General features: G+C 31.5%; 4 protein-coding genes across 5 annotated transcripts; 2 read left to right on the forward strand and 2 right to left on the reverse strand.

Moving 5' to 3' along the window:
- Window positions 1-3,731: 3,731 nt before the first annotated feature.
- LOC137836065 (transcription factor bHLH18) lies at window positions 3,732-5,586 on the forward strand. The gene is made up of 4 exons (XM_068644884.2): window positions 3,732-3,883; window positions 4,045-4,440; window positions 4,519-4,878; window positions 5,355-5,586. The coding sequence occupies exons 1-4, from the start codon at window positions 3,845-3,847 to the stop codon at window positions 5,439-5,441; spliced, it is 882 nt and encodes a 293-aa protein (XP_068500985.2). The 5' UTR covers window positions 3,732-3,844; the 3' UTR covers window positions 5,442-5,586.
- A 1,423-nt stretch (window positions 5,587-7,009) lies between these two features.
- On the reverse strand, window positions 7,010-10,327 carry BRIZ2 (zinc finger (C3HC4-type RING finger) family protein). Of its 2 annotated transcripts, none has more exons than XR_016520953.1 (12): window positions 9,843-10,272; window positions 9,652-9,767; window positions 9,458-9,566; window positions 9,244-9,358; window positions 9,054-9,151; window positions 8,835-8,941; window positions 8,504-8,718; window positions 8,329-8,382; window positions 8,089-8,232; window positions 7,872-7,936; window positions 7,456-7,510; window positions 7,010-7,351 (listed from the first exon to the last, which is right to left on the reverse strand). XR_016520953.1 is itself a non-coding variant. In XM_068644894.2 (12 exons), exons 1-12 carry the CDS (start codon window positions 10,026-10,028, stop codon window positions 7,202-7,204), a joined length of 1,446 nt encoding a protein of 481 aa, XP_068500995.2. In that variant the 5' UTR covers window positions 10,029-10,327; the 3' UTR covers window positions 7,010-7,201. The 2 variants fall into 2 exon arrangements, 1 of the variants encoding a protein (XP_068500995.2); XM_068644894.2 differs by having other exon boundaries at window positions 8,472-8,718; window positions 9,843-10,327.
- Window positions 10,328-10,986: 659 nt separating this feature from the next.
- On the reverse strand, window positions 10,987-14,893 carry LOC137836073 (3-isopropylmalate dehydrogenase 2, chloroplastic). Its single transcript, XM_068644895.2, has 11 exons — window positions 14,564-14,893; window positions 14,358-14,487; window positions 14,159-14,270; window positions 13,912-13,987; window positions 13,697-13,785; window positions 12,943-13,029; window positions 12,123-12,239; window positions 11,879-11,986; window positions 11,694-11,747; window positions 11,461-11,613; window positions 10,987-11,306 (listed from the first exon to the last, which is right to left on the reverse strand). The coding sequence occupies exons 1-11, from the start codon at window positions 14,775-14,777 to the stop codon at window positions 11,226-11,228; spliced, it is 1,221 nt and encodes a 406-aa protein (XP_068500996.2). The 5' UTR covers window positions 14,778-14,893; the 3' UTR covers window positions 10,987-11,225.
- Window positions 14,894-17,288: 2,395 nt separating this feature from the next.
- LOC137836075 (ACT domain-containing protein ACR11) lies at window positions 17,289-19,917 on the forward strand. Its single transcript, XM_068644897.2, has 10 exons — window positions 17,289-17,586; window positions 17,823-17,883; window positions 18,016-18,141; window positions 18,235-18,329; window positions 18,589-18,673; window positions 18,795-18,854; window positions 19,214-19,269; window positions 19,351-19,456; window positions 19,532-19,600; window positions 19,675-19,917. Exons 1-10 carry the CDS (start codon window positions 17,465-17,467, stop codon window positions 19,735-19,737), a joined length of 843 nt encoding a protein of 280 aa, XP_068500998.1. The 5' UTR covers window positions 17,289-17,464; the 3' UTR covers window positions 19,738-19,917.
- Window positions 19,918-24,731: the final 4,814 nt, after the last annotated feature.

The following is a 24,731-nucleotide window of genomic DNA, read 5'->3' on the forward strand; positions in this document are numbered from 1 at the left end:
CTATTTTTTTATTCGCTGGTAGCATTATTGAAACGCTTTTAAAACATCAGCTTCTAATTTTTTTATTCTTAGTTAATTCTTAAAATACATATAAAACACGATTTTATTATTTTATTCTAATTATATTCTCTTATAATTCACACAAATGTTAAGAAACTCGTAAAATAATTGTTTATGTAAACGGCTATTTTTAATTATAGGCAATATAAGATAACAAAAAACATAAAGATTTAATAAATAAATCATATAATGTAAGTAAACGGTTATCATGCTTTTATATTAATGGAGAGAAATAAATGGGAAAAAATGAATGGTGAGAATATTTTTTTTCCATACTTTATATACAAGTTATTTTGTGAAAGGTGTTGAATATTAATTACTCTAAAATCTGAATTTTAACTTATACATAACTCAATTTTTTAAATTATAAAATAACCAATATCATTTTTTTTTCTTTTTCCTTTTTCATCCAAACATACTTATATGAAAGCTTCTTGAAACAAATTCTATATATTGAAAATAATTGCCATAGAAGGAAAATGAATATTTAAAACAAAAAATTATAATAGGCCAAGAACAAAAAGACCTAGTGATGGGCCAAGCCCACATCCAAATAATTGAACCTAATTCGATGGGATCACGTTGTTGAAAATAACGTTCAACGAGAAACAAAATAAATAATAAAATGTCTTTTTTATTCTTTCTAACATTATATTTATTAACTAGATTTTATTTTAAAAAGAAATGATACATATTAAATTAATTTTTGAGATCCAATAATATTTTGTTAATATATTTTAAAATAAATTAGCTAATGTATGTAAAATTAAAGTTAGACGTTCATTTATTAATTCGTTATAAATTTTTCAGATTAAGGTGTTGAAAAATTTAGGGTCATTATAATATTTTGAATCGATTGAATTTTAGTTATAGTAAGTAAAAATAATCATATATATAGAGATCTAGTTTTTTTTTTTCTCTCTTCTTAAATATATATGTTAAGGGAAAGTATCATTATATGATTAATGTTTAACATATATCATTATTTAACCATCCCATTATGAAATATGAATTTATATATATAAGGTTTCACAATAAAGAAGTAATTATGGTTGAGTGGTTTACATTACCTGGTGTATGGAATATTTTTTTTATCAAATACTGAAAAAGACAAATAAAATTAATATAATAAAAATTAAAAGATGAAATTACCTTGTTTTTTGTAAAATTGCACTAACATTTTGTCTATAAAAACTTACAAAAATGTAAAAAGAAATCTTGCAACGATTTAAAATAGTTAATAAATGAATGTAATATAGAAAATGTTGGTATAATATTTTGAAAAAAGTAAGAAAATAAAAAAGATTTAGTTGAGTGCTCGTTGAACATGCATATTGTTGGATTCCTGATTTCATGGTACAGTCTTCTGCTGTGTTGTCTTTGTTGTGTTCTGTTCTGAAACACCATAGGTCATAGTCTTTCTTTAAGTACACTTTCTTTACACACACAATCTATTGTATCCATCTTTCACTTCTCTAACTTTATTCTGTTTTTTCTTTACAACTATCATATTTTTACACAATTATACATCTATGTATATCACTATTTCATTTTATTTATTTTCATCATCTTAATATAATATTTATTATTAAAAGATAGTTATGAATAGATGTGTACCGGTCGGGTCCGTACGACTGATAGAGGTAGAGTCGACCGACATAACCAAATTCATTATGTCTAACAAGAGATTATTAAGACTAAACAATTATCAAACATTAAATAATACACTCCTAATCATAATATGTAGTCTTAATCCAATTCAATAATAAAGGGTCCATGATAATTATATAAATAGTTACAAATTTCAAGAATAATTAAGATCTGTCATTATTATGTACAAATAGAATCTAACACCAAAGTTTTACTTGAACGTCAAAGTGACTTTTGTAGGTATTATCCGAACTTGCAGTTTTACGAAAACACGAAGCAACAAAAGTGAAAGGAGAGCAAGAAATCTGTTTCGAGAAAGAAGGGACTAGTAGAAGACCGACCGAGAAATGAAGTAATCGTTCTTTGATTTCAACCATTTTCCAGAATAAAATGTTTCTAAATAAAAAATTGTTAAAAGATATTTTTCTTTTATTTTATATTTTGTAGAAATTATATTTGATCTAAATTTTAAACTTTCTCGTATGAAAACACATTCAGATAGTATGTTATAGGCAGAATTTAAGAAACAAAAAAATAATCTCTCAAGTTCTCCTTTTAATTTCAATAATGATTCATGAAGTTATAGCAACTCTCTGAGGAAGAAAAAGAATAATGTACAAATAATTCACCAAAAAGGTTGAAGAATTATTTTTCTCATACAGAGAATGAAAGAATTATGTACCAGAATGAATCCATTTTTTTACGCTAATATTGTAATTATTTTGAAACCTCTTTATAACTCAGATTCTCAATTATTTTAGTTTCATTTTTTTGTAAAAGTATTTTTAAATAACACTTTGTACTTATTAAAAAACTTGAATAAATTGGCGTTTAGTTGTGTTAGGGTTAGACAGGAAAATAATTGGTGTGGGGTTATTTAGAAAAATAATAAAAAAGAGAATTTTGATGTGAAAAAAGAGTTGGTACAATCTGCATGATGTTCACAGTGAGATTTTGTAAAACATGTCAGTGAAAGCAATGAAGAGAAGGGTACCTACCCTTAATCATGGGGTAGGGCCCGGAACATTTCGATCTTTGTGTCATTTAACAAAAGAGTGATAATATATAGATACAATTTTTTAATATCTTTTTTTAAAATAATTATAATTAAATTCTTAGGAAAAATATGAATGTAGGTATATATCAGAGTTTTTTTTGTAAAAGATATAAAAAGAAAAGATAATTGTTTTTTTGTGTGTTTATTAAAATAATTGAGTTGAGAATGTTGAAGGTTGCAATCGGAACAGCTGTTATAAGGGGAAGGGCCACAGTGTGAAAGGGGCAGTGACTTTATTCCTGACAACCAAATACGATAGACTTGTCACCACAATCTGCTACATACACTAAATATCTCTTTTTCTCATCTTTAATAATCAACCTTTCAAATTATTTTAACCTAATACCACACTAATTAAACCTCACCTTATTTCAAATTTAAATCTTAACTATGATCACAAGATTTTTTTAACTTCTAGTTAGATTTTTATGGTTTAGTCATTTGATTCACATTTTTGTTGTATTGGGTCTGTACGATACTTGTAGGTCTGACACTCTATCAATATCGACCGACACAATCAAAATCATTACGTTTAAAGAGAAGGTTAACGAGAGTAATCAGTTATCAAGTATTAGGTAATACATTATTAATCATAACCAAGATTCTTAATTCGACTAAATAACAAAGGATCCATAATAATTATATAAATAGGTACCGTACACATTCCAATAATCAGGTACGTCATCATCCAGTACTAGTAACACTGAGTACTGAACACCGAATTCTTACTTGAGTATTGGAGTAACTTTTGCAAGTATCATCTGAGTGAAAAGTTCACAAAGACGAAAAGTGATGAAGTGCAAGAAGGACAAGACCATTTCTAGAAGAAAGGTAGACTAACCGAGAAGGAATACAATAATTGTCCTGATTGCAACTATATTATATGATTTGAGATATTCCTAACAATAATTTGATTTTTTAGTTATGAAAAATAAGATTTTTGTTATTGATCGACAATGAGAGGAACTTTTTCCTTATAAACATAAAAGAAGCATCTTCTCATTGGAGCAGAAAAGGCACACGCATGGGTCCCCACCACATTCCGCTGTAGAGTTGAGCTTCATCCGTATCCAAATAATGGAGGAAAACCAGTGGGGGAACTGCTCCTCTCACATGGTAATTACCAAATCTTTCATATACACTATCATATGTATCAAAATCATAAGTATGTATGCGCACACATGAACATGAACATGAACATGAACAGTATTAATACATATAAGTAAGTGTAGGTTGATTAATTATTGTTTCTGAAAATTGTTGGGATCAAACCCTAGGAAATGGAGGACGACGTGTTGAACGAATGCTTGTGCCAGACGAACCCCTTCGACGAAGAGTTTCTTAGGGATATTCTGCAGCAGCCGGAGGCAGAAGAGGGTGGCGATGACTTGATGATGATGATGAAGAACAAGAACAGTAACTCATCATCCACGATGAATCTTTGTGGTGAAGAGAATAAGAAGAAATCTGGTTATATACTGTCTTTTGAGGGTTTGTCTGGTTGGAAAGATGTGTCTGAGAACTCGAACTCAACAACAAGGAGCAACCAAGGAACGAAGAAGACTCGAAGCGCTTCTGAATCAATGGATCACATCATGTCGGAGAGAAAAAGGAGACAGGAACTCACCAGGAAATTCATAGCACTTGCTTCCACCATCCCTGGCTTGAAGAAGGTTCGTTTTCAATCATATTTGTACATTTTCAAAGTAAGATATGTGAATGAAATAGGTCTGATAATAAAATGTGTGTAGATGGACAAGGCACATGTGCTAAGAGAAGCAATCAATTACGTGAAGCAGCTGCAAGAACGTGTGGAAGTGCTGGAAGAAGATATCCAGAAGAACAATGCAGAATCAGCGATCACCATAACAAGATCTCATCTCTGCATTGATGACACAAACGGTGATGAATGCTATGGTTCCAATGAAGCAGTTCCTCCTGAAGTTGAAGCCAGAGTCCTTGGGAAGCAAGTGTTGATCAAGATTCACTGTGGCAAACAAAAGGGAATTCTGCTTAAAATAATGTCTCAGCTTGAACATCTTCATCTCTACATATCCACTAGCAATGTTTTGCCCCTTGGAAATACCATTGACATCACCATAATTGCTCAGGTAAATTAAACACTACCATGTCACTATAACCAAATTTAGAATCTAAATAATTGTTAGTTAAAATTTTAATAGATAATTAAATACCAATTTAGAAACTATTTATCAATACTAGAAACTAATTTAGAATCCAATAACTTTTTTAGTCTCTAAAATAATATTTAATTTAGTCAATATAACAACTAATTATTTTTAGTGTCTAAAATTAGTTTCTATTTAATGATTTTCTAGTAGTGTATGATATGATTAGTTTGTTGTTTAAACTTGTGCTTTTTTTTTATAAAAACTTTTATGTTAGATATGGCTATGTAAGTATTACAAAATGGACTTTAAGCCTAACTCAACTCCATAAAACCGGTTCATAGGGTTGAGGTTTGCACCCACTTATATACAATAAAATGTCCTAATCTCTAGTCGAAATGGGATTTTCAACAGTAACTAAATTTGTGTATTTTGATTATGTTATAATTGTATCGCAGATGGGTGATAAATACAACATGGTAGTGAAGGATCTAGTGAAAGAATTGAGACGAGTGGCTATGATGAAGTTGTGTGTGTCACAATGATGAGATCTATTATGTTTGACGAGTCCACTCATTTTAGTTTAAGGACTTGAGAATGACAACTTATGAAGTTGTTTTGCTTTAATACAATGACTTGTTTTGCTTTATGTTGAGTCAATAAAATTTGATTTATGTTTGCTTTTGTTAAGTATTATATTTGTCTCACGCCTACTTTATTATCATATGTTAGTTTTGGATAATACAAGATCACCAATACGAGGATCTATTATTTATAACAATAATAAAATTAAAGGTGTTAATAAATTATTTCTCTAAGTACATTTTTTGTTCTTCTATTTTATCCTCTAAATGAACTTGAGTGCTTAGGACAAAACTACATGAAATTAATCACACCAAAAATAAGAATAAAAAGACTATTAATTTGTCTTACATTTAAGGTTTGTTTTTGTTTGGAGATGTTATGACTTTAAAAGTGAATATTTTTTCGTCGAGTTACTTAATGAGGTTGATATTTTGTTTTGAATAATTAGGAGTAATGGAGTTCCATTGTCAAATACATTGTATGAATACGTGAATAAAACTATAATGAATATTAAGTAAGAGGAAGTGAGTTGGGGTGAATATCTATGTATAAGTTTGTGAACAGGATCTTTTCTTATGAGTTGATTAAATATATTAAAAATAACTTTTGAACTTTTAAAGATTGTCTTCTGAGGCTGAGAAATTATGAGGCTGAATTGAGGAGGAAGAAGGACGAGAGATTGAACGAGTTTGAGGAATCCTCCAATTTATGAAAATTCGTGTTTTTTTTTACCTTTTGAAGTTCTCCTTTTCTTTCTACGTTTGATTTATGAGAAGAATTGGAAGAATTGTTTCTAAAAAAAAAGATTTTCTTCTGATTTTTTGTATATTTTTTTTTGTTTATATTGTTTTCACCAATTACAATGTCGAGAATTGTTGGGTTTTATTTTTTATTATTATGTGATTGATTGTATTAATAATAATAGTAATAACTTATTATTAACAATAATAACCTTTTTAATGAAAATAGCGAATGTCTCTGAAAAATTATTTTAATTTTTGTATGGAAACATGTTGAATGGGTTGACACCTATCAAATATCTCAGTTTTTAATTTTCGTAGTTTTTAGGAAATAAAAAGTCAAATATAGATGTTAGAATAAGAGTCTTTGATTCTATTATTTATAGCAGTCTGATAAGATTATTGAATGATCTGACGTGAATTTGTTGGTTATTTAACATAAGATTATTCAGAATGTATAGACATTGTGCAAAACAAATTTGGTGTGTTTGTTCTTGGTTAAGCATTTTACATATTTAAAATAAGCAACAAAACATGTTATAAAGGGTGTAAGAATGAAGAGTTAGATGGGTGGAAAATGTTGCACCCTAAGCTGTTACCTTTTGAGTTTAGAGTACTAATCTGCATGCAGGTGCCTTGAATCTGTATTTGTTCATTTATTTATGAAACTGCATTTACTCTGTCTCAGATCAGGTTGTTGGTTGAATATTCCAAAAGGTAAACTATCTTCTATGGAATTATACCTTACTTTAATCACTCGGTAATGCTCACAATGGTTGCATTTTGCCTTTAGTTGGATGCAGTCATTTTACTAGTTTGAAATCTCAATATTTACAAGTACAAACAGATACATACACGTGTTTCAAAGGGGAAAAAAATGTAGTCAAAACATGTTAACTGGGGATCGACGCACAAGTGTGGTTTCTATAATTTTGTGAAAATATAGACAGTATATGGGTCAGTCGGAAAAATGAAATAACTCATTCTTCTGTTATGCATGCTTGAGAAGTACTAACTGAGGATGATTCTTTCGATTTTTGAAAGACAGTCCCTTCTTTAATCTCATCATCTGAAACGGGTAGCTCTCCTTCCATCTTCCCCCCCTCAAGACAAACCATGAGATCTCCAAGCTGCAAGGGTTATGAATGTATCAAAAACTTTAGTTCCATCAGTTTTCAATGCACACTCCAATTCACTAAGAAAAATGAGAAATTTGGAAAACGGTATCCTTCACCTGCTTTTCCAGGTCCGCTACTCTATCCTCCATCACTCTCGTAGCTTTTCTCTCCCTGGAAAATAGTACTTCACACGTCAGTTTACAAACCGTTTGGCCAAGTTTGCAATTACTTGAGTTCAAGAAATTGAAATCCATGGCAATTGCAATTACTAGAGTTAAAGAAAAGGAAATCTATAGCAATTGCAGCTACTAGAGTTAAAGAAATGGAAATCCATAGCAATTGCAATTACTTGAGTTCAACAAATGAAAATCCATAGCAATTACAAAACTGAGAATACGAGCATCGCTTAAAATGCCAAACGCCCATTAAAGCAGCAACTGCAGACCTTTGGTTTTATTGGACACAAGACACCTTCATACCACACTCCATAGAAAACACCGTCATGAATAAGAAATAAAGGGTAAATACATACCTCTCTTCAATCTCAAGTATCTTTGCTTTCCAAATGTCCTCATTTTTCACAAGATTCTCATTAAGCTGCAAATAAACAGACAATATGAACATTTGCCAATACACACGCAGATAATATTAATGGGACCACAGAGAATCTTTTGGCACGGTTATAACTTATATGGCATAATACTACGAATTCTCCAAAAGAGAATTTCCAAGATTGGAATACAACTTACATCATCCAGAAATTTCTTCTCTTTCTTACATCTGTCAACCTTGGACTGAATCTTCTGCTGTTTAAGACTGATAGCCTTCTGAACAGCTTTGGAAATTTTTCTTTCAGATTCTTCTTTTACTTCTTGTAATAAGGATTCGAAATACTAGATTTAATTTAGTTTAAAACAGAAAAAGATTAATCAATACAAATTTAGAGATATTAGCAGATTCACAGCAAATGACAAATGGAGTCCACTTACTATTTTTTGGTTTTCAAGTTGAGTAGCAAGCAATTCATTGTACTCATTGACAATCTGTAAAAAGAAAAGGTATTTATTTAATGTATGAAAAATTAAAACTCCTTGTAAAAAGTAAATAAATCTAATAGTCTTAAAAACATTACAGCTTCAACTTTACTATTAAGCATAGCCTCACTCATGGCATTATCTTCACAGCTGCAACTTCCGCATCCATTGTCTGCATGTGCACAGTTAGTGTTCAGCTCAACCAATTTCCCATCAGTTTTGGACTGAATAAGTCTATGAACATAGTTGTCTCCCACATAATCCCACACACGTTTGGTCTCCACTTCCAGGGAGTAGCAATGCTGTGTCTCTTTCCAGTGTATTATAGCATGACCTCCCTTATATCTGAAACAAGATTTCCTAGGAGTTTCAGAAGATCCATATGGTTGTAATCATACACAAATTAAAAAAGAAAGAATTATTATAAAATAAGGGTTGGTGGAGAAAAATGTCAGTCTCACCTTCCGCAGCCAACATACCCACAAATAACACATATCCACAGGTTCTCAGTGGTTTGACAAACAAAACATATCGATTTTTCAGCTTGCTGCTGGCAATAGCGGCATACCTGAAATAAACACGCCATAAGAAATTATTATTATTATAATTATAAATTATAAAGCATACAATTCATTTGAATTGTTTGAAGTTGCATAGAAAGACTGAATGAAACCACTTACAGGACAAGAAGAATCTGCCCATTTTGAAATACAAGAACAATGGAAAGAATGGTTGCATATAGTTGTAAGAATTCCACCGGTGTCCTGATCTAATCGTTCTGCAAGAAATCATAAATAACTGAAACACTTAGCCCATGCATTGAGTAGCAGTAGACAAGGCAAGGCAAGGAAAAAGGGATGCAAAATGTACCAAGACAAACAGGACAAGTAGGCTGTTCAGTTGAACTAGCATTTGAGGGTTGTGCGTGTTCAATGGAACCAGTGTACTGCACGTCTAACGTGAAAAGAACTCGGCAAACCTCAACCTATGATTAATAAATACACAGCAAGGGAAATTCAATTCATTCATAAAACGAGTAAAAAACATTGAAAAGAATGGATGATAATTAAAGAAAGAAAGGAACCTCGAGAGAGGAGAATCGGCGGCCATGGTAGTGCTTGTAGAAGGTGTCGGTGGATTCTTGGGAGTCAAAGCGAATCAAGACACTGTACTGATCCTCCATACCATCCATCCTGAGAAAGAAAAACAAAAGAAGACGTGAGCATGCGATGATTGCTGTGATGCGATTGCGATTGCGAGAACAGCATAGTTGCATACCTAACAATGCGCATCTCCAGCATGTGCTGAATGAAGGAACCACTGAACTGACAGAAATCCGCATAGGTCATGTGATTGGGAACGCCAACAACGCAAACCAGAGGTTTGCGTCCAACCTAACACGAAATGGAAACGGATTGGTTGATTGATAATGCAAAGAGAGATGGAATAGAAGACGAATAAAAGGATACCGGAAGAGTAGCCGGAGTTTCGTCGGGGAAGAGATGCATGAGGCCGCGCGTCTCCTCGATTCTAGGGTTTCCAGAAGAGAAATTGAAGAGAGCGGTGGAGAAGGAAAACGAAGAGGATTCGGTGGGATCCTCGTCGGAGGAAGGTGCTGCAATTGCAATCGCTACGCTTGAAGTTGAACTCCACATCGCTTTACAGCACCGGCACCAGCACAAGAACACACTTACTTTAAAACTAAACTATTTTAACCTAATCTTCTCAATTTCATCATCTAATCCCCAAATCTTCATTATCAATTTTCTAACATTTTTATTTTAATCTTTATCTTTACAAAGCTTTATTATTCACTTTAATTTAATTTATTAGAGAAAATAAAATAAATAAGTTTTTTGTAAACTTACTAATTGTGTAATGCTTAAAAAATTCCCCAGTGAAGAAGGAAGCTGAAATAATAATATTTATAGTGTATTTTATTAATTATTTCTTTAAACTACATTTGAATCTGAGGTGTAATTTCTTATATTCGAAATAAAAGTTCCATTTTCTAAGTTAAAATCAATTAAAACTATTTATCTAAAGGAAAAAATAAAGAGAATATTTTTTTCTATGATTAAATTAATATTATTATTTAAATACTTCATTACATATTTTTAGCATCTCAGCTTCAGTACGTTAAGTTAATTATTAACTTTTATCTCCTTTATCTATGGTAGTGTAATAAACGGGACAACATATGTGAGTGATATCAAGATCTTATAAATTTATAAATTTTATAATCTCTATCTATAATTTTAATAAGCAATTACAATCAAAAATATGTAAAAGTGTTTTAAAATATTATATTTTAAATTTATACAATGAATACAATAAAGATTTGTTAAAAAAGCAGATCAAAATATGTCAAAATCAGTTTAGATCATAAGATTCAGAAGTCTTTCTAAATCTAAGTTGTCACCCTTAAAATGAGTCTTTTGTCAAGGTCTGTTTCATGATCTGCAGAACGAGTGATTCTTTCTGTAAATAAAATGGCAAGCTCTTAAAAAGATACAGATCCTCAGTTTCAGAAGCTTTATCCCCATAGATTGGAGGCAAACGAATGAACATCAATCCACAAATGGTTGCAAAATAGCTTTCCAAATTAGAGGATGGATGAAAATTTAAAACTGCATTAAATTATGCAACATAATCCCGGGTACAAGAAAACAACCTTGACACTTTCAAAAGTACAATCATTCATACATAGGCTGGTTGGAAACCGAAATACATGCTTAATGCAGAAGGAAGCCTTAACTCTCCCAACTAGGGAGACTTTTCCAGCTTTGGTAGTGACTTCCAAGATACATCAGATGCCAAGATCCTACGCCAATTTCGTCTCAATTCTAGAATCACACGTTAGCACCAGCAGGAACGTTAGATTCCACTGACTTCATTATCTCTTCACCTAGCTGTTTGCACCCTACCAGCTTCTGCATCAATACATAATCCAAACACCAACCTAATTTAGCAAAATATTTCTCTAGCCTCCAATGCTAATTAATCAAACGCAAAAAAATCTGTTGTGTGATTAAAACGGGGCCGAAGTTTTTTCAACATTCATGTTGTAATGAAAGAGTTGCTTACTGTTCCAGTAGAATATATGTCGCCAGTTCGAAATCCCCTGTTCAAAGTGTCCAGGACTGCATTTTCTATTCGTTGAGCTGCCTTTTCTTCTTCTAGGCCATATTTCAAAAGCATAGCAGCACTAAGAACAGTAGCAAATGGATTTGCCTTGTCCTGTATACAAATAATTATGCTGTTGTTTAAGCATGTCGTTTGAAGCAAATGAAAAAAATATGTAACTACAAGAAACCAACCTGTCCAGCAATATCAGGTGCCGAACCATGTATGGGTTCAAAAAGTCCAGGCCCCTGATCCAATATGCAAAGGGAAATCGATAGTGTTACTTGCCATATAATATAACACAAAGCATTGCTAGATAAACTTGAGAAACGTGCTCGAGATCTAAATTATAATTGATAATGGATATTTTTTTACATACCGAAGCCCCAAGGCTAGCAGAAGGAAGCATCCCAATACTTCCAGTGATCATTGAGGCCTCATCTGATAATATATCGCCAAAAATATTGTTTGTCACAATGGTGTCGAACTGCAAAAAATTCAGGGTTAGATATTGCAGCACTTGCATTTTTATGATCAAACAATTTTGTCGTTTGTGAGTATAAATTTGCCTAGCCATAAATAAAGTGAAAGACGAATTACAGTAATTTATTCCATAAGCAAACCTGTTTTGGATTTCGAATTAGTTGCATTGAGGCATTATCAACATACATGTGAGAGAGTTCAACATCAGGATATTCTTGTGCTATTGCCGTCACTCTCTTCCTCCATAAAATTGAAGCCTGGAGAATTTAAAATATAGTTAGTAAGCAGGAACTGGACCTAAATCTGTCACTATTATCTTCATGTTCATTCCCCAAGATACCAAAAATGCACAAATCTTAATTATTTGGTTAACGTGGAAATTCCAAATATAACGTTAGTTGCATCTTCAAAAACCTTCATAGTTTCCATTATTTAGTTCTTGATTTCCTTATGTAGGTAACTTGGGACCGAGTAAAACCTATCACTGCATATCTCAACCTAATCAACAACAATATTTCTGAGGAATAAGCAAGACATATGCAGATATATCTGTGCTTCTAAACTATTCACAAATATAGATCAATAGAAATTTGCATTTATTTGAAAAATGTAAAAAATATGAACAGAAAGAGTGTAGCCAAGTTTTAAACCCAAGTTGTCACAAATGTTATCCATAACACCTAATCCAAAATGAATCTTAAAAAAGACAAAACTAAGAGAATTTTCTTTGCAGCATGATTGGATTTTTCAATTGCATGTTTAAGCAATTTGAGGCATTCATAAAGTTAGAGAATGTAAGTGAATATTATCACTAACATTCTCATTATACCAAACAACGCCATATTCAATTGGAAGGCATCTGCCATGAACTCTCTTTTCTGTCTGTACACACATCATACTACGGCAAAAGCTTCACAGTATTCCTGAGTAAGTTTCATGGCATAATCCAGTAATACAAACCTCTAGTACATTAGCTTTGTCAACAGAGCAAAGTTTCCCACTACGCTTCCGAGCAATCTTAAATGCAGTATGAGCTATGCGATCAATCTGGTACAGAAATTATTGTTGATCAGAGAATCATAGATCCAGAGGTAATACATTAATTAGTTAAAGAAACAGATCCGAAAGAAAACTAGAAGGGAAAGAAAAAAGTGAAAATTCACATCTGTATGTAAAAGTCACTTGAGAGGTAAAAGTCCCTTATCCCTCCTCCTAGACAAGAAATGTGTTGAAGAAAAAGATTTAATTGAATTGACAGAAACCCCTCCCCCAAAGATTTCCTTTCACAGAGAATGTCTTCTTTGATCATGTGCAAAGCTCAATTCTCAATGGATACAAGATTGAATGCATCCCCTTTCTCTACATTCCTCTATTTTTTTACCCCCTCCCTTAACTAACTAGTATCCTAACCTAACTGTTTCAGCTAACTTCCCTTCATCTTCCCAAACTCCTAACACAATGTTTACATGTTTTAACAATAGATCTTGAGGACTCCAGCTACTAATACTTTTAGTCAAATTAGAGATATTTTTCAATTTTCTTGGAATGATTGCACAAGAAACTCCACTCAAATTCTTCACCCAAATTCCCTTCCGCAGAAATATCCAACAAGGGTCAGTAACCCTTATTAATCTGTTGTAATACATATATTTTTATAGCTCAGTGGTAAGCATGCATTATATATCTATAGAATCATTTTATAGTAGTATGATACCTCATGTGCAGCATAAATCTCAGTATTAAAACCAATCTCTTCACCATTTTCATTGGTGTCAAAGCCCCTGGGTTTTCCAAAATAGATACCTAAATAACAACAGAGCAGCAACAAGATTAGCCAGCAAATTAAGTGCACATATCCACATTTAAAGAAAATGGATGAAGATTTAACACTCCAAATTCTTAATATTATAGAATCACATCACCACAGACCTCCAGTGAGCTCCCTTACAACCATGAGATCGACCCCTTCAGCAACCTCTCTCTTCAAAGTTGAAGCATCCACTAACTACAGAAGAATTAACGCAAAGTAAAGCCACACCAGAGATGGGTTGAAAACTATTAGGAAACAGCAAAAAAATCTTCATTAACACGCATTTATCACATTATAAAGTGTGCCCTTTATTTCTCATCCATCAGACTGCATGCATGAGAAAATGCAGTATGAAGAAGTTGTTACCTGAGGAAATACAGACGCCGGTCTGAGATTTGCAAATACTTGAAGCTCTTTACGAAGCCCGAGCAATGCAGTCTCTGGCTTGAGATGTTTCTCGTTGTTATCCCATTTATAACTTCAAGCAAATTCAATTCAAAATGAGGAGGCACAAAGCAATAACAAAAAAAAAAAAAAATAGGTAAAGAAAAAAAAAGTGAAGTACCCTCCAACAGCACCAAGCAGAACAGCATCAGATTCCTTGGCGGCAGAAAGTGTCTCATCGGGTAACGGCACTCCCGTGGCATCCAACGCAGCTCCACCTATTAGCCTCTCTCGGAAATCGTATTTGATCCCTGCTTTGACAACACAGCAATAGTTACCTACTCCAAATTGAAAATGTTGAGGTCACGAAGAGAGAGCGTGCCGTACCTTCGAGAGAACCGGCGAGGAGAAGAACGTCTTTGGCGACGGAGATGACTTCGGGGCCGATACCGTCGCCGGGAAGGAGAGTGATGGTGTAGGAACGCGGCGACTTCGACGGAGGGGGCGCGGCGGAGCAACTGAGAGGAGTTAACCTTCGTAACGAGAATGAAAGAGAGGGTTTCAGTGGTTTGAATTGGAGGAGTTGCAGAGAAGCAGCCATTTTCGTTTTCTTCTCGATTCACAACAATTTTGCCTCACTCAACTCAAGGTTAAGGACTCTTCTTTCTTCCCCCTTTCGGTATGAAGAAACACACTTTGGCTATTTTTATTTGAATCATTATTACAAAAATTATTTTATTGAATATTTAAAACATTTTTCATTTTTATTTAAATATATTGAGCTTTGATTTTGTCTTAATAAAATGGTGTGAATATTATTTTCATTTTTTCCATTTCTAATTTATCTCTTAGTTCGGTTTTTTCTTTAAAAATAAATAAATAATATTTTAAATATTTAATAGAATATTTTTTTTAATAAAAACTACAAGTGGTATGCAGGGTATTTGTTACATAGAAAGAGCAAGAGTGCTGAAATAATAACCTATATATATGTATGTATGAATATATAGAGTTTTAAAAAGATTTTTTTTAAAAATTATTTTTAAAAAGATTTTGTAATTTTGATTTCAAATCATTTGTAAATTTTTAAGTCTAAGAAGTATTTGAGATAATCTTCAATTTGAATAAGAAACTCAATATTATTTGTGCTTTATTAGTACGAGAAATTAGAGTATGATAAAATGATGTCGTCCACAAAGACTAACAAAATGATCAATGAAGAACTGGAATCATGAGTGAAATAATAACTTTTAGATTAAGTAAACCATGTTGCATTAATGTTGAGGAAAACTTGTAAAACCATTATTTAGAGGTTTGTCTTTAAGTTGAACTAGTGGTGAGAAACTATTTGAGAAATTCATCTCAACATGAACATGTTGTATCTAGTCTTTGACTACTAATCAAGCTTTGTATCTATCAATTGAACCATCAACATTGTATTTCAATTTAAAAACTCATTTGCATCCTATGAAATGTTTACTTTACTAACCAAAGACTAATTATCATTATCTTCCAAAACCTTAATCTTTTAAGTCATGACATCTCTCTATTTAGGATAAGAAACTACATGATGATAAATTGATGCTCATAAGTAGTGAAAATTGATTGATAAATGTGTTTGTACTTTTGATTGAGTTTGTCCACGAAATAAAAAATTTGAATGGGATAAGGGTGTGAAGTGTTAAATCACACATCGTCAAACAAATAAGAGTGTTTCTTAGATATTTCAAATAATATTTGAATATGGACTTCAAATTCATCAATATTAGACATTGATGTTTCAAATGAATAATGAGACTCATTAGAGTGATGAACAATAGTTATATTTGAAAACAAATTGTCACTAATGGATAAAGGAATTGTTGTATCATCATTGAAAAATGAACAATCTATAGATTTCGAAGGAAATATTATTCCATGAAAAAAAATGTCCCTTGAAATAAAATAAAAAATATTTGGTTTCTAGATTGTACAATTTGTATCCCTTGTAGCCTTTGGGATAACCAAAAAAAAGGATGGAATGATGCAACTAAATTTGTTTCTTAAAGTGGACAAATTTTAATGATTTTTAATTAGGTTTAGATCCATATAGAACTTGATAGGATGATTTCTATTATAATACTAGAGGGAACCCTCTTACCTAGAAAGACAAAAGTGAATACATCCCTATAATAATTGAATTGACAACTTGGATTGAAAAAATAAAGTTTATGCCACATTCAATAGATGTTTATGTTTTCTCTCAACTATTGAGTTTTATTAAGGCGTCTGCACACAAAAATTGTTATAGAGTGTCTTATTTTTCTAGAAAATCAGTTAGAACAAGCTCTTTTACATTGTCAAACTTGAAACACTTAACCATTTAAAACAATGTTTTATAACAACTTCATATATGTGCAAGTAAAAGTATTAAAGTAAAACTATTACAATAATCTAGCAAGGTTAAGAAAGAACTATTGTCAATATAAATAAGATTACCATAAAGTTTTCAAATAATATATCAAATAATTTGAGATAAATTGAAAAATAATTGAAAAATAATCTGTTAATTTTTTCTTATTCATCTTAATAGTATATTGTTATTATATATAATATATGAAACTTGCGGAATTTGTATTTTTTTACCTACTATTTTATTTGTTTTAAAGATTTTTTTTAACATTCTTTGTCCCGGTACAAATGAATTATAGTGTGGATAGCAAGTAAATCTTTAAAGATGCAAACTTTTTTCTGCTTCATCTTATTCCTAAATTTGTTTACCTGAAATAAATTATATTTTATTTACGTATAACTCTGTAACTCGTAGAATTTTGTGTTTTTTTTATCTTGATGTTCTATTAATTTACGTTTGAACTCTAAAAAAATCATCAAATTACAATTAATTTTATAAATTAAAATAATTAGTTACTATTTATAGCTTGAAGTTTGATTTAAAACTTGAAAATAGTTGTATTTAGATGTTTTTATACTTGATTGGTATATTATCCTCCAATGTGAGTGTTTTCCATGGAAAGGGTGAAAGAATAATAATTTGAGTGTGTTACCAAATGGGGATAAGTTTGTATGTGATATTTGTGGATATACAATTACAACATTAAAGAGAAGAGGGACCGGTTTTATCTCATGCTACTCTGCTTCACACACTTCGCTGTTTTTGTTCTGTCCAAATGTATAAAGTCCCACCCAACAACATTATCGGTTGATGTCCCAACGGATAAAGAAACCATTTTTATGCCCTCCCATTTCATTATCTAACTTCCCCCTTCTTCTCTCTTCCTCAACTTCATAATGGCTGTAGCCATGGCTCCTTGCAGTCTTGGACTTCATTTGGGTGCTGAAAAAACCACTGTCTTCAAACCCTCCTCTGTTTCTGATGTTGCCAAACTATGTTACATTACTCACAAAACAAGGTATATATTCTAACTCTAGCTTTCGGTTGCTTCTGTTGTGTTCACAGTTTCGGCTTAATGCTTCACTTCATGTAATAGTTCAATCAAAAGTATGATCTCATAATTAAGTTAATGGTTAGGCTGAAAGATATGTTCAATTTGTGGAAGAATTGTAAAAGTTGGCAAGTGAAGTGAGTGTAAAGCTGCTAGGAGTGGACCCCAATGATTTGTGTTAATTGTATGTACCATTTTGTCAGATTATCATCTTCAGGAATAACAATCATCCCACGAGCATCAACAGTTACTGGTACTGTGGAGGTATATATCTAGCAAAATCAAACAATATATATGTATTGCATGTGAATATATAGGCACAAACTAGTTCATTTTTCTGATGCTTGCTGATGAATCTCATCACATTTGATTAAACTTTTGTGTGGTGGAGAACAGGATGGGAGTCAGGGAGAGGCTGATACAATTCCAACTCCGATAGTTATAATTGATCAAGATTCTGATCCTGATGCAACGGTGGTGGAGATAACCTTTGGTGATCGTCTTGGGGCCCTTCTTGATACTGTAATTGAATTCACTCACGTTCACTCTCTTTCTATGTACTTTCATTTTTGGATGATGAAACTGAGTATAAGCTATGTACTGAGAATATTGCAGATGAATGCGTTGAAAAACTTGGGGCTCAATGTTGTTAAGGCAAATGTGTTTTTGGATTCTTCTGGCAAGCACAACAAGTTTTCCATCACAAAAGCGTAAGGACTGTGTCAGTAATAATGCATACAACATTGTAGAACCAATTATTTGTTTAAAAAGCAAGAGGGTAGGTTTCAAATTCAATGCTCTACCATTCATCATAGCTAGATTGCAAATAACCCTTTATCATAGTAGAAGTTGTCGAGATAGCTTCTAATCATGTCCAATATTTACAGTGAAATAGCCTTCAGAATTGGCTTCTGAAATTAAATTAAACTGTATATTTGATTGATTGTGTTAGTGGAGCTTTGTTTGCAGTGATTCTGGTAGAAAAGTGGAAGATCCAGAGTTATTAGAGGCAATCCGTTTGACAATTTTAAATCAAATGATTCAGTATCACCCGGTATGTGTTTTCAGAAACTCTACTCATTCTTGTCTTATCTTGAATGAAGCATGCATGCATGCATGGTTTGGTTAGAAAGAAAGAGGAATTAGAGTTAATTTGATTCAAAACGGTGGTGAAGGAATCAAGCGCCCAATTAGCTCTGGGAGCAGCTTTTGGACTTGTGGCTCCATTGCAGCAGGTGATGATCAAAACTCTTACTCTTCAATTAAAACTTCCAGTAAAAACGAAATTCAGTAGTTTTAGGATTTGAAATCCTATTGGAGATCCACATCGATTATATATTTCATTCTTTATATTTGCATACAAACTTCACCTCATAAATCGATTTTATGTAATTGAATTAGATTTAAAGTTCACTTTTTAATATGATATCATTTAAAATCTATCATAATGAAAGTTTGTTCGGTCTATGTATCATCCTGTCACCCTATCAGGTGGTTATCGGACTATTCATATCATATATGCAAAATTGGTTATTTGAGATCCCTTGCTTTGTTAATGGTGGAACCTGGTCTAAATTTTGTTAACATATTTCAGGTTGATGTAGAGATAGCAACCCACATAACCATATTTGATGATGGCCCAGATCGAAGGTGCTGCTTAGTGGAAACTCACATTAATTAGCAGCAAGAGAAGCATAATTTTATCAATGAATTTGAGTTTTGTTTTTGCAGTTTGCTGTATGTGGAAACAGCTGATCGACCTGGATTACTGGTGGATCTTGTAAAGATCATTACTGACATTAACATTGCTGTTGAATCAGGAGAATTTGACACAGAGGTAATTAGTTAACTAAATTAATCATATATTAATTATTTTTCCACTGCTAAACATTGAACTTCAAATCAAACTTAGGGGCTCTTGGCTAAGGCAAAGTTTCATGTGAATTACAAGGATAAAGCTCTCATCAAGCCTCTTCAGCAGGTAAACACTTTTTCTTTGAATTTGTTGCAGCATTCATGGATTGTGATTAAAGTAATGTGGTTATTATATTGTAGGTTCTTGTTAACAGTTTGAGATATTTCTTGAGGCGACCTACAACTGAGGAATCCAGTTTTTGAGTGGCAATCATCACAAGTTTCAACAACTGCAACAAATCTTATATTTCCCTCTCCAATATAATTGCACCATGCATCTATTCTTCTCCATTTATCCTGCTTTTACTCATCAAATCTAATAAACCAACATATCTTTGCAAAGTGAACATTGTCAATTTATCATTTTAAGGTTGTCCTGTTTTTTTACATTTTAGATTGATTTGCTACCTCTTACTTAATTAGACGTATATAAGAACAGAGGAGATTAGGGTTGACTTTTTTTACCATTGTACATACAAAATGAATAAACAAAAAAAATAAAAAATAGAACAAAATAGAATAATGATATCAATACATTTTTAACGTGAGGAAACCTTTTCTAGTCTTTCACTAAGATTTCTAATCTCACACTATCGTGAATATCAACTTTCTATGTTGTTCATCTCACTTGTTTGCATTTCTTTTTCCTCACATGTCTTCTTTATATAGAGAATGAGAGAAAACTTCCGCATAAAGAGATAATGGATAATTAATACTGGTTACATTTTTAAGATTGATAATTAATATATAAAAAAATTGTTAAAAGGACAAATAATCAATAATGCTTGTATCTCTAAATAAAATAATAATTCAAAAATTAATATATATTCTAAAAATTATATTGAAAAAAAAAAATTACCATCAGAAAATGGAATGAGCACAACCATAATGACACAACAATCACTTTACAAAGACAACAATTATCAATTATCAAGAGTATCTCTTAAAGTGGTGAACTAATGTATTGTTTGGTTGAGATAATTTAAAAGGAATTATTTGAGTTTATTTTGTGAGGATTGTGTATGTTTAGAATAGATTATTTGAAATGTTTTGTAAAGAAAGTAAAAAAATGAGTGTTAGATGAGAAGAAAATGAAGGATTAAAAAGGATAGTTGATAAATTACTAATTTACTCTTGTGTCTTCTTTCTAAATTGGCATGACTTTTGATCACTTTATATAAATCTTCTGCTGCTACAAAAAAGCACTGCAATCCTTCCTCTTCTCTGTTTTACACATAATCTTTCCTCTTTGGGAAGGAATATACTATAATATCATAATATCATAATACAGCACAAGCCCACTTCAATAAGGAAAAAGAGATGTTTTTTTTTTTGTGTATTTTAACTTGTTGGTCTCCTTAGATTCATCCTATATAATACATAGTTTGTATGTGTGAAGTACTCATCCATATGTTTTAAAATTTTGGAAATTTCTTTTTGCACCCCATAACTTCTTCATTCACTCTTATACTTTAAAAAATTTCAAAATTATCTATTTCAGATTCCACAATCTAGAATACAAAATTTGTATTTTGAATTGAAATGTATTATGGAATGTACAATCTGAAATACACAATTATACTTCTAAATTCTATAACTCGTGAAGTCTCTGAATTTTACATTCTGAAATTAAAAAAAAAAATATTTAATAAAAAATATCAAAGGTTAATTTGAGTATTTTTAAAGAATGTGGTATAGGAAGAAAGTCATGGAGTTGCAAGAAAAAACTTCCATCAATACCTAATCCATAACACCTTCATGAAATTTGGTAAAGTTCAATGATTTTTTATATTTAATAATATTTTTTTGTCTTTATAAAATACATAAATTATTTCAATTTCAATATTCATATATAATGTAATAGTCAAATCTAACTCATTTTATTATAAAAATTAAATGTAATATTATATATACATAATTAATATATATATATATATTAATTTATATTATTTAATTAGAATAATAATTTATTAGTACCATTAAAATTTAAAATTTATTAAAAATAATAATATCGTAATATTTTTTTATCCATATTGAGTTTCATAATAATGATATTATAACACAATTTAACTAACTAATTTATCTAAATAACTCAATCATATAAAATCAGCTCATGAGATTGAGATTTGCACCTACTTATATACTATTTAAAATTTATATTTAAAAATTTATTTTTTTATGGAAATGCAGACGAGCTAATGCGCCATCCCTAGTTTCAGCAATGCCTATATTCTGGTTTTTTATACATAGGGTAGGAAGCCCCATGTTTGTAGTGCTTCTGTTAGGTTTTATTATTTTTTGGAAATTTTTCATGTGAAAAACGATCTATAATTTTCTGACTCAGCTTTGGATTAAAACTTTTCATGCGTATCTTCCTGGATTTTCATTGCAGTAATGTTTGTCCAATGAATGTGGCAAAGATAGCTTCACTTACATAAGAATATAAGATTGCGAGATATAATTCAAAGTACACTTACATGTCATGTGTATCATTAAAAAAAGCAATGAATGAGGTGAGTGAGGGACAGCCTTAAACAATTGAATTTTTTTTTTCAAACTTATCTGCTACCTACCACTGAGAAATTATTATGAAATATGAAAGGAACCTGATTCTAAGACCCAATTTGGAGTATTGAAAGGAAAGGTAGTTGAGAAAATCAACTTGTGCTAGTCTCACAGACAAGTAAAGCATGAGTATCTTAATCATTTGATAAAATAACTAAGAGGGTATGCAACTTTATGTATTATAGTTCTTCCAGATGATTTCAAATTTAGAATATTTAGTATAGTTAATAATAAATGTATTCTTAGTTGAGTGTGTAATTTGTTTTTTTTTCTTACGTATTTCTTTATCTATACTAGAATATCCTTTTTATCTCGTTTATATCTGATCTTGTTATTGACCTATTTCAAAAACAAAGATTAATTACTCTGTATCTCTTGATCTCTAATAATATAAAAATTAATGTCTTTCAATATAAATATCCAGAATTAACAACTTTAAATAACAGTAATACATATACTTATTCATCAAATCCGACTCGATCCATAATACTACGCCATTCTTATTTGTTACCATTGCAGTTTCTGTCTGCTATGAGAGATTGACAGGTCTGGGTCCTTCAACATTTATTTGGATGTCAAATCTGCCAAAGCAAGAAGATGATTCATGCAAGTGACTTGGCCAACAAATGACCACCTCATCACTTGTTCTAGATTCAATCTCAAAAGCTCTAAAATCAATGCAAAGAAAATGAGGAGGTCTATTATGCAGTGACTAACTCTGGTGATAAATGGGCCTCACAATAGTCACATCAACATTAAAAACCATATCAACAAGTTCAGTTCATGCCATAAGTAGCTTCTCTAGCCTTTGCTTGGAAAGGATAATGGAATGTAGAACAATGAATGAAGAAATATTAAAAAGTAAAACTGTTTGAATTACTATAAAATGAGTAGAAACTTATGAAGAAATTGTTGATAAATGTAATTAATTTGATAGAACTGAATAGAGTTGTTCAATGCTTTTTAAAGTATGAATTGTCTTTCTTCTCTTTCTTAAAATTTAAAGATTGTATCAAAGAAAATTGGTGAAAGAAGAAGGTTTCAAATTTGTGAAAAAATCACTTATATCGAAAACAAATTGAGGACAACTAAGGGTAATTTGGAGAAGAGAAAACTGATTTCGCTGCTGAAAAATTCAAGGTGGAATCTACTATTATTTGTGTGTGCTTTTTATTGATCTAAACACAATTGTATCTCTCAAATTACCCTTATTCCATTGTCTGAATGATTGCATGTGTTGATCGAAAGGAAGCATGAATGTTTATACTAACTCTGAGGAGTGAATATCCATGTTACAAATTTGGTTAAGAATTCTTTATATCAGCACTTTTTGTTTATTTTATTTCTATCTTTTTATTCATCAAGTCATAATGCATATCATATTCAAACTTTTCTCTATTCTTTCTCTTTCTCTTCATGAAGTATAGAATGACATGGATGGTTGTGGAATGTTCAAATAGAAATGGTCTGGTTTTGTCACCTTACCTAGTTGCTCTCTTTCTTGATTCGGTCATGGAAGAGTTTCCTTCTGCTATAGAGGTATAATTTCCCCTCTGCAACTGTGTTTTCTATTTTGTGGTAATTAAGAATCCCGAATGGTGTTTTAGGGTCAACTTAGTACACCCCAACAGCTGCATTACCTACCTGGTCAGTAGTCATCAATGTAACAATTCTGGATTCGTTTGCAGTATTGGTTGAATGCTTCAGGATTGTGCTGCTTTTTATACTTTCTATCTACTACTACCTACTTTCAGGAACCCAGACTTAAAATATTGCTCTAGCTGGTCATTCTCACTGGTTTGGTTTATGAATATAGCCATAGGTTTTGGACCTGAAATGTTGGATAAAGTGCAATCAGTGTAGGAGTGACATCCAATAGAGTTTAAGAGGATGTAAAAGTATTAAAATCCTGAGACTATTAAAACAATCAGAGAAGTGATATATTAACAACTTGCATGAAGTGACAAAAATACATTTTCTCAATATCATGAATCACAGGTTGTATACTGTAACAGTTGTCAATGTATCATTATTGAAACAGCTAAGTTGAGTGAAGACTTGAAATACCATACTTGCTCGTATTCTAGAAAGGCTCAACATTAGTCTTGCTATATATCATACACAATTAACCAACTATCAGTCTACAACTTAAAGAACTTTTCCTTATTTTATATTGGGGTTTTGTTAAAACTTTGTCCAACGTAGGTGTTGGAAGAAAACTACCATCTTTAGTTTGTGAGATGGGAAGATTGATGTAGTCAAGAATAAACCGTCTTCTTCAATTGTCTGACATTCATATATTCTGAAATTGGATTCAACGTGGCTTTGTTTAAATACTTCTTCAACTTGTTTAGAAAATCATATGTAGTTGGGAACAACTGGTATAAACAAAATAATCTTTCAAATTAACTTTGGTAGAATCGACTACTAGCTGAACTGTCTAAGAAGTGATAATAGCAAGTCATTTTTCCCTCCTTGTTCGATTTATAGATAATTCCCATCGCTTACGATACTTATTATGATGTGGAATATAGTTTGTGATGAGAGAAAAACTCAGACTAGGAGTCTGAATCTACATATAATGTATTAAGTAGCTTGAGAACTGGAGATCGTTGCATCCCTTTTTTATTAAT

This window comes from Phaseolus vulgaris, chromosome 5 (assembly GCF_051622355.1).
Source record: "Phaseolus vulgaris cultivar YP4 chromosome 5, ASM5162235v1, whole genome shotgun sequence".
Classification (NCBI taxonomy): domain Eukaryota; kingdom Viridiplantae; phylum Streptophyta; class Magnoliopsida; order Fabales; family Fabaceae; genus Phaseolus; species Phaseolus vulgaris.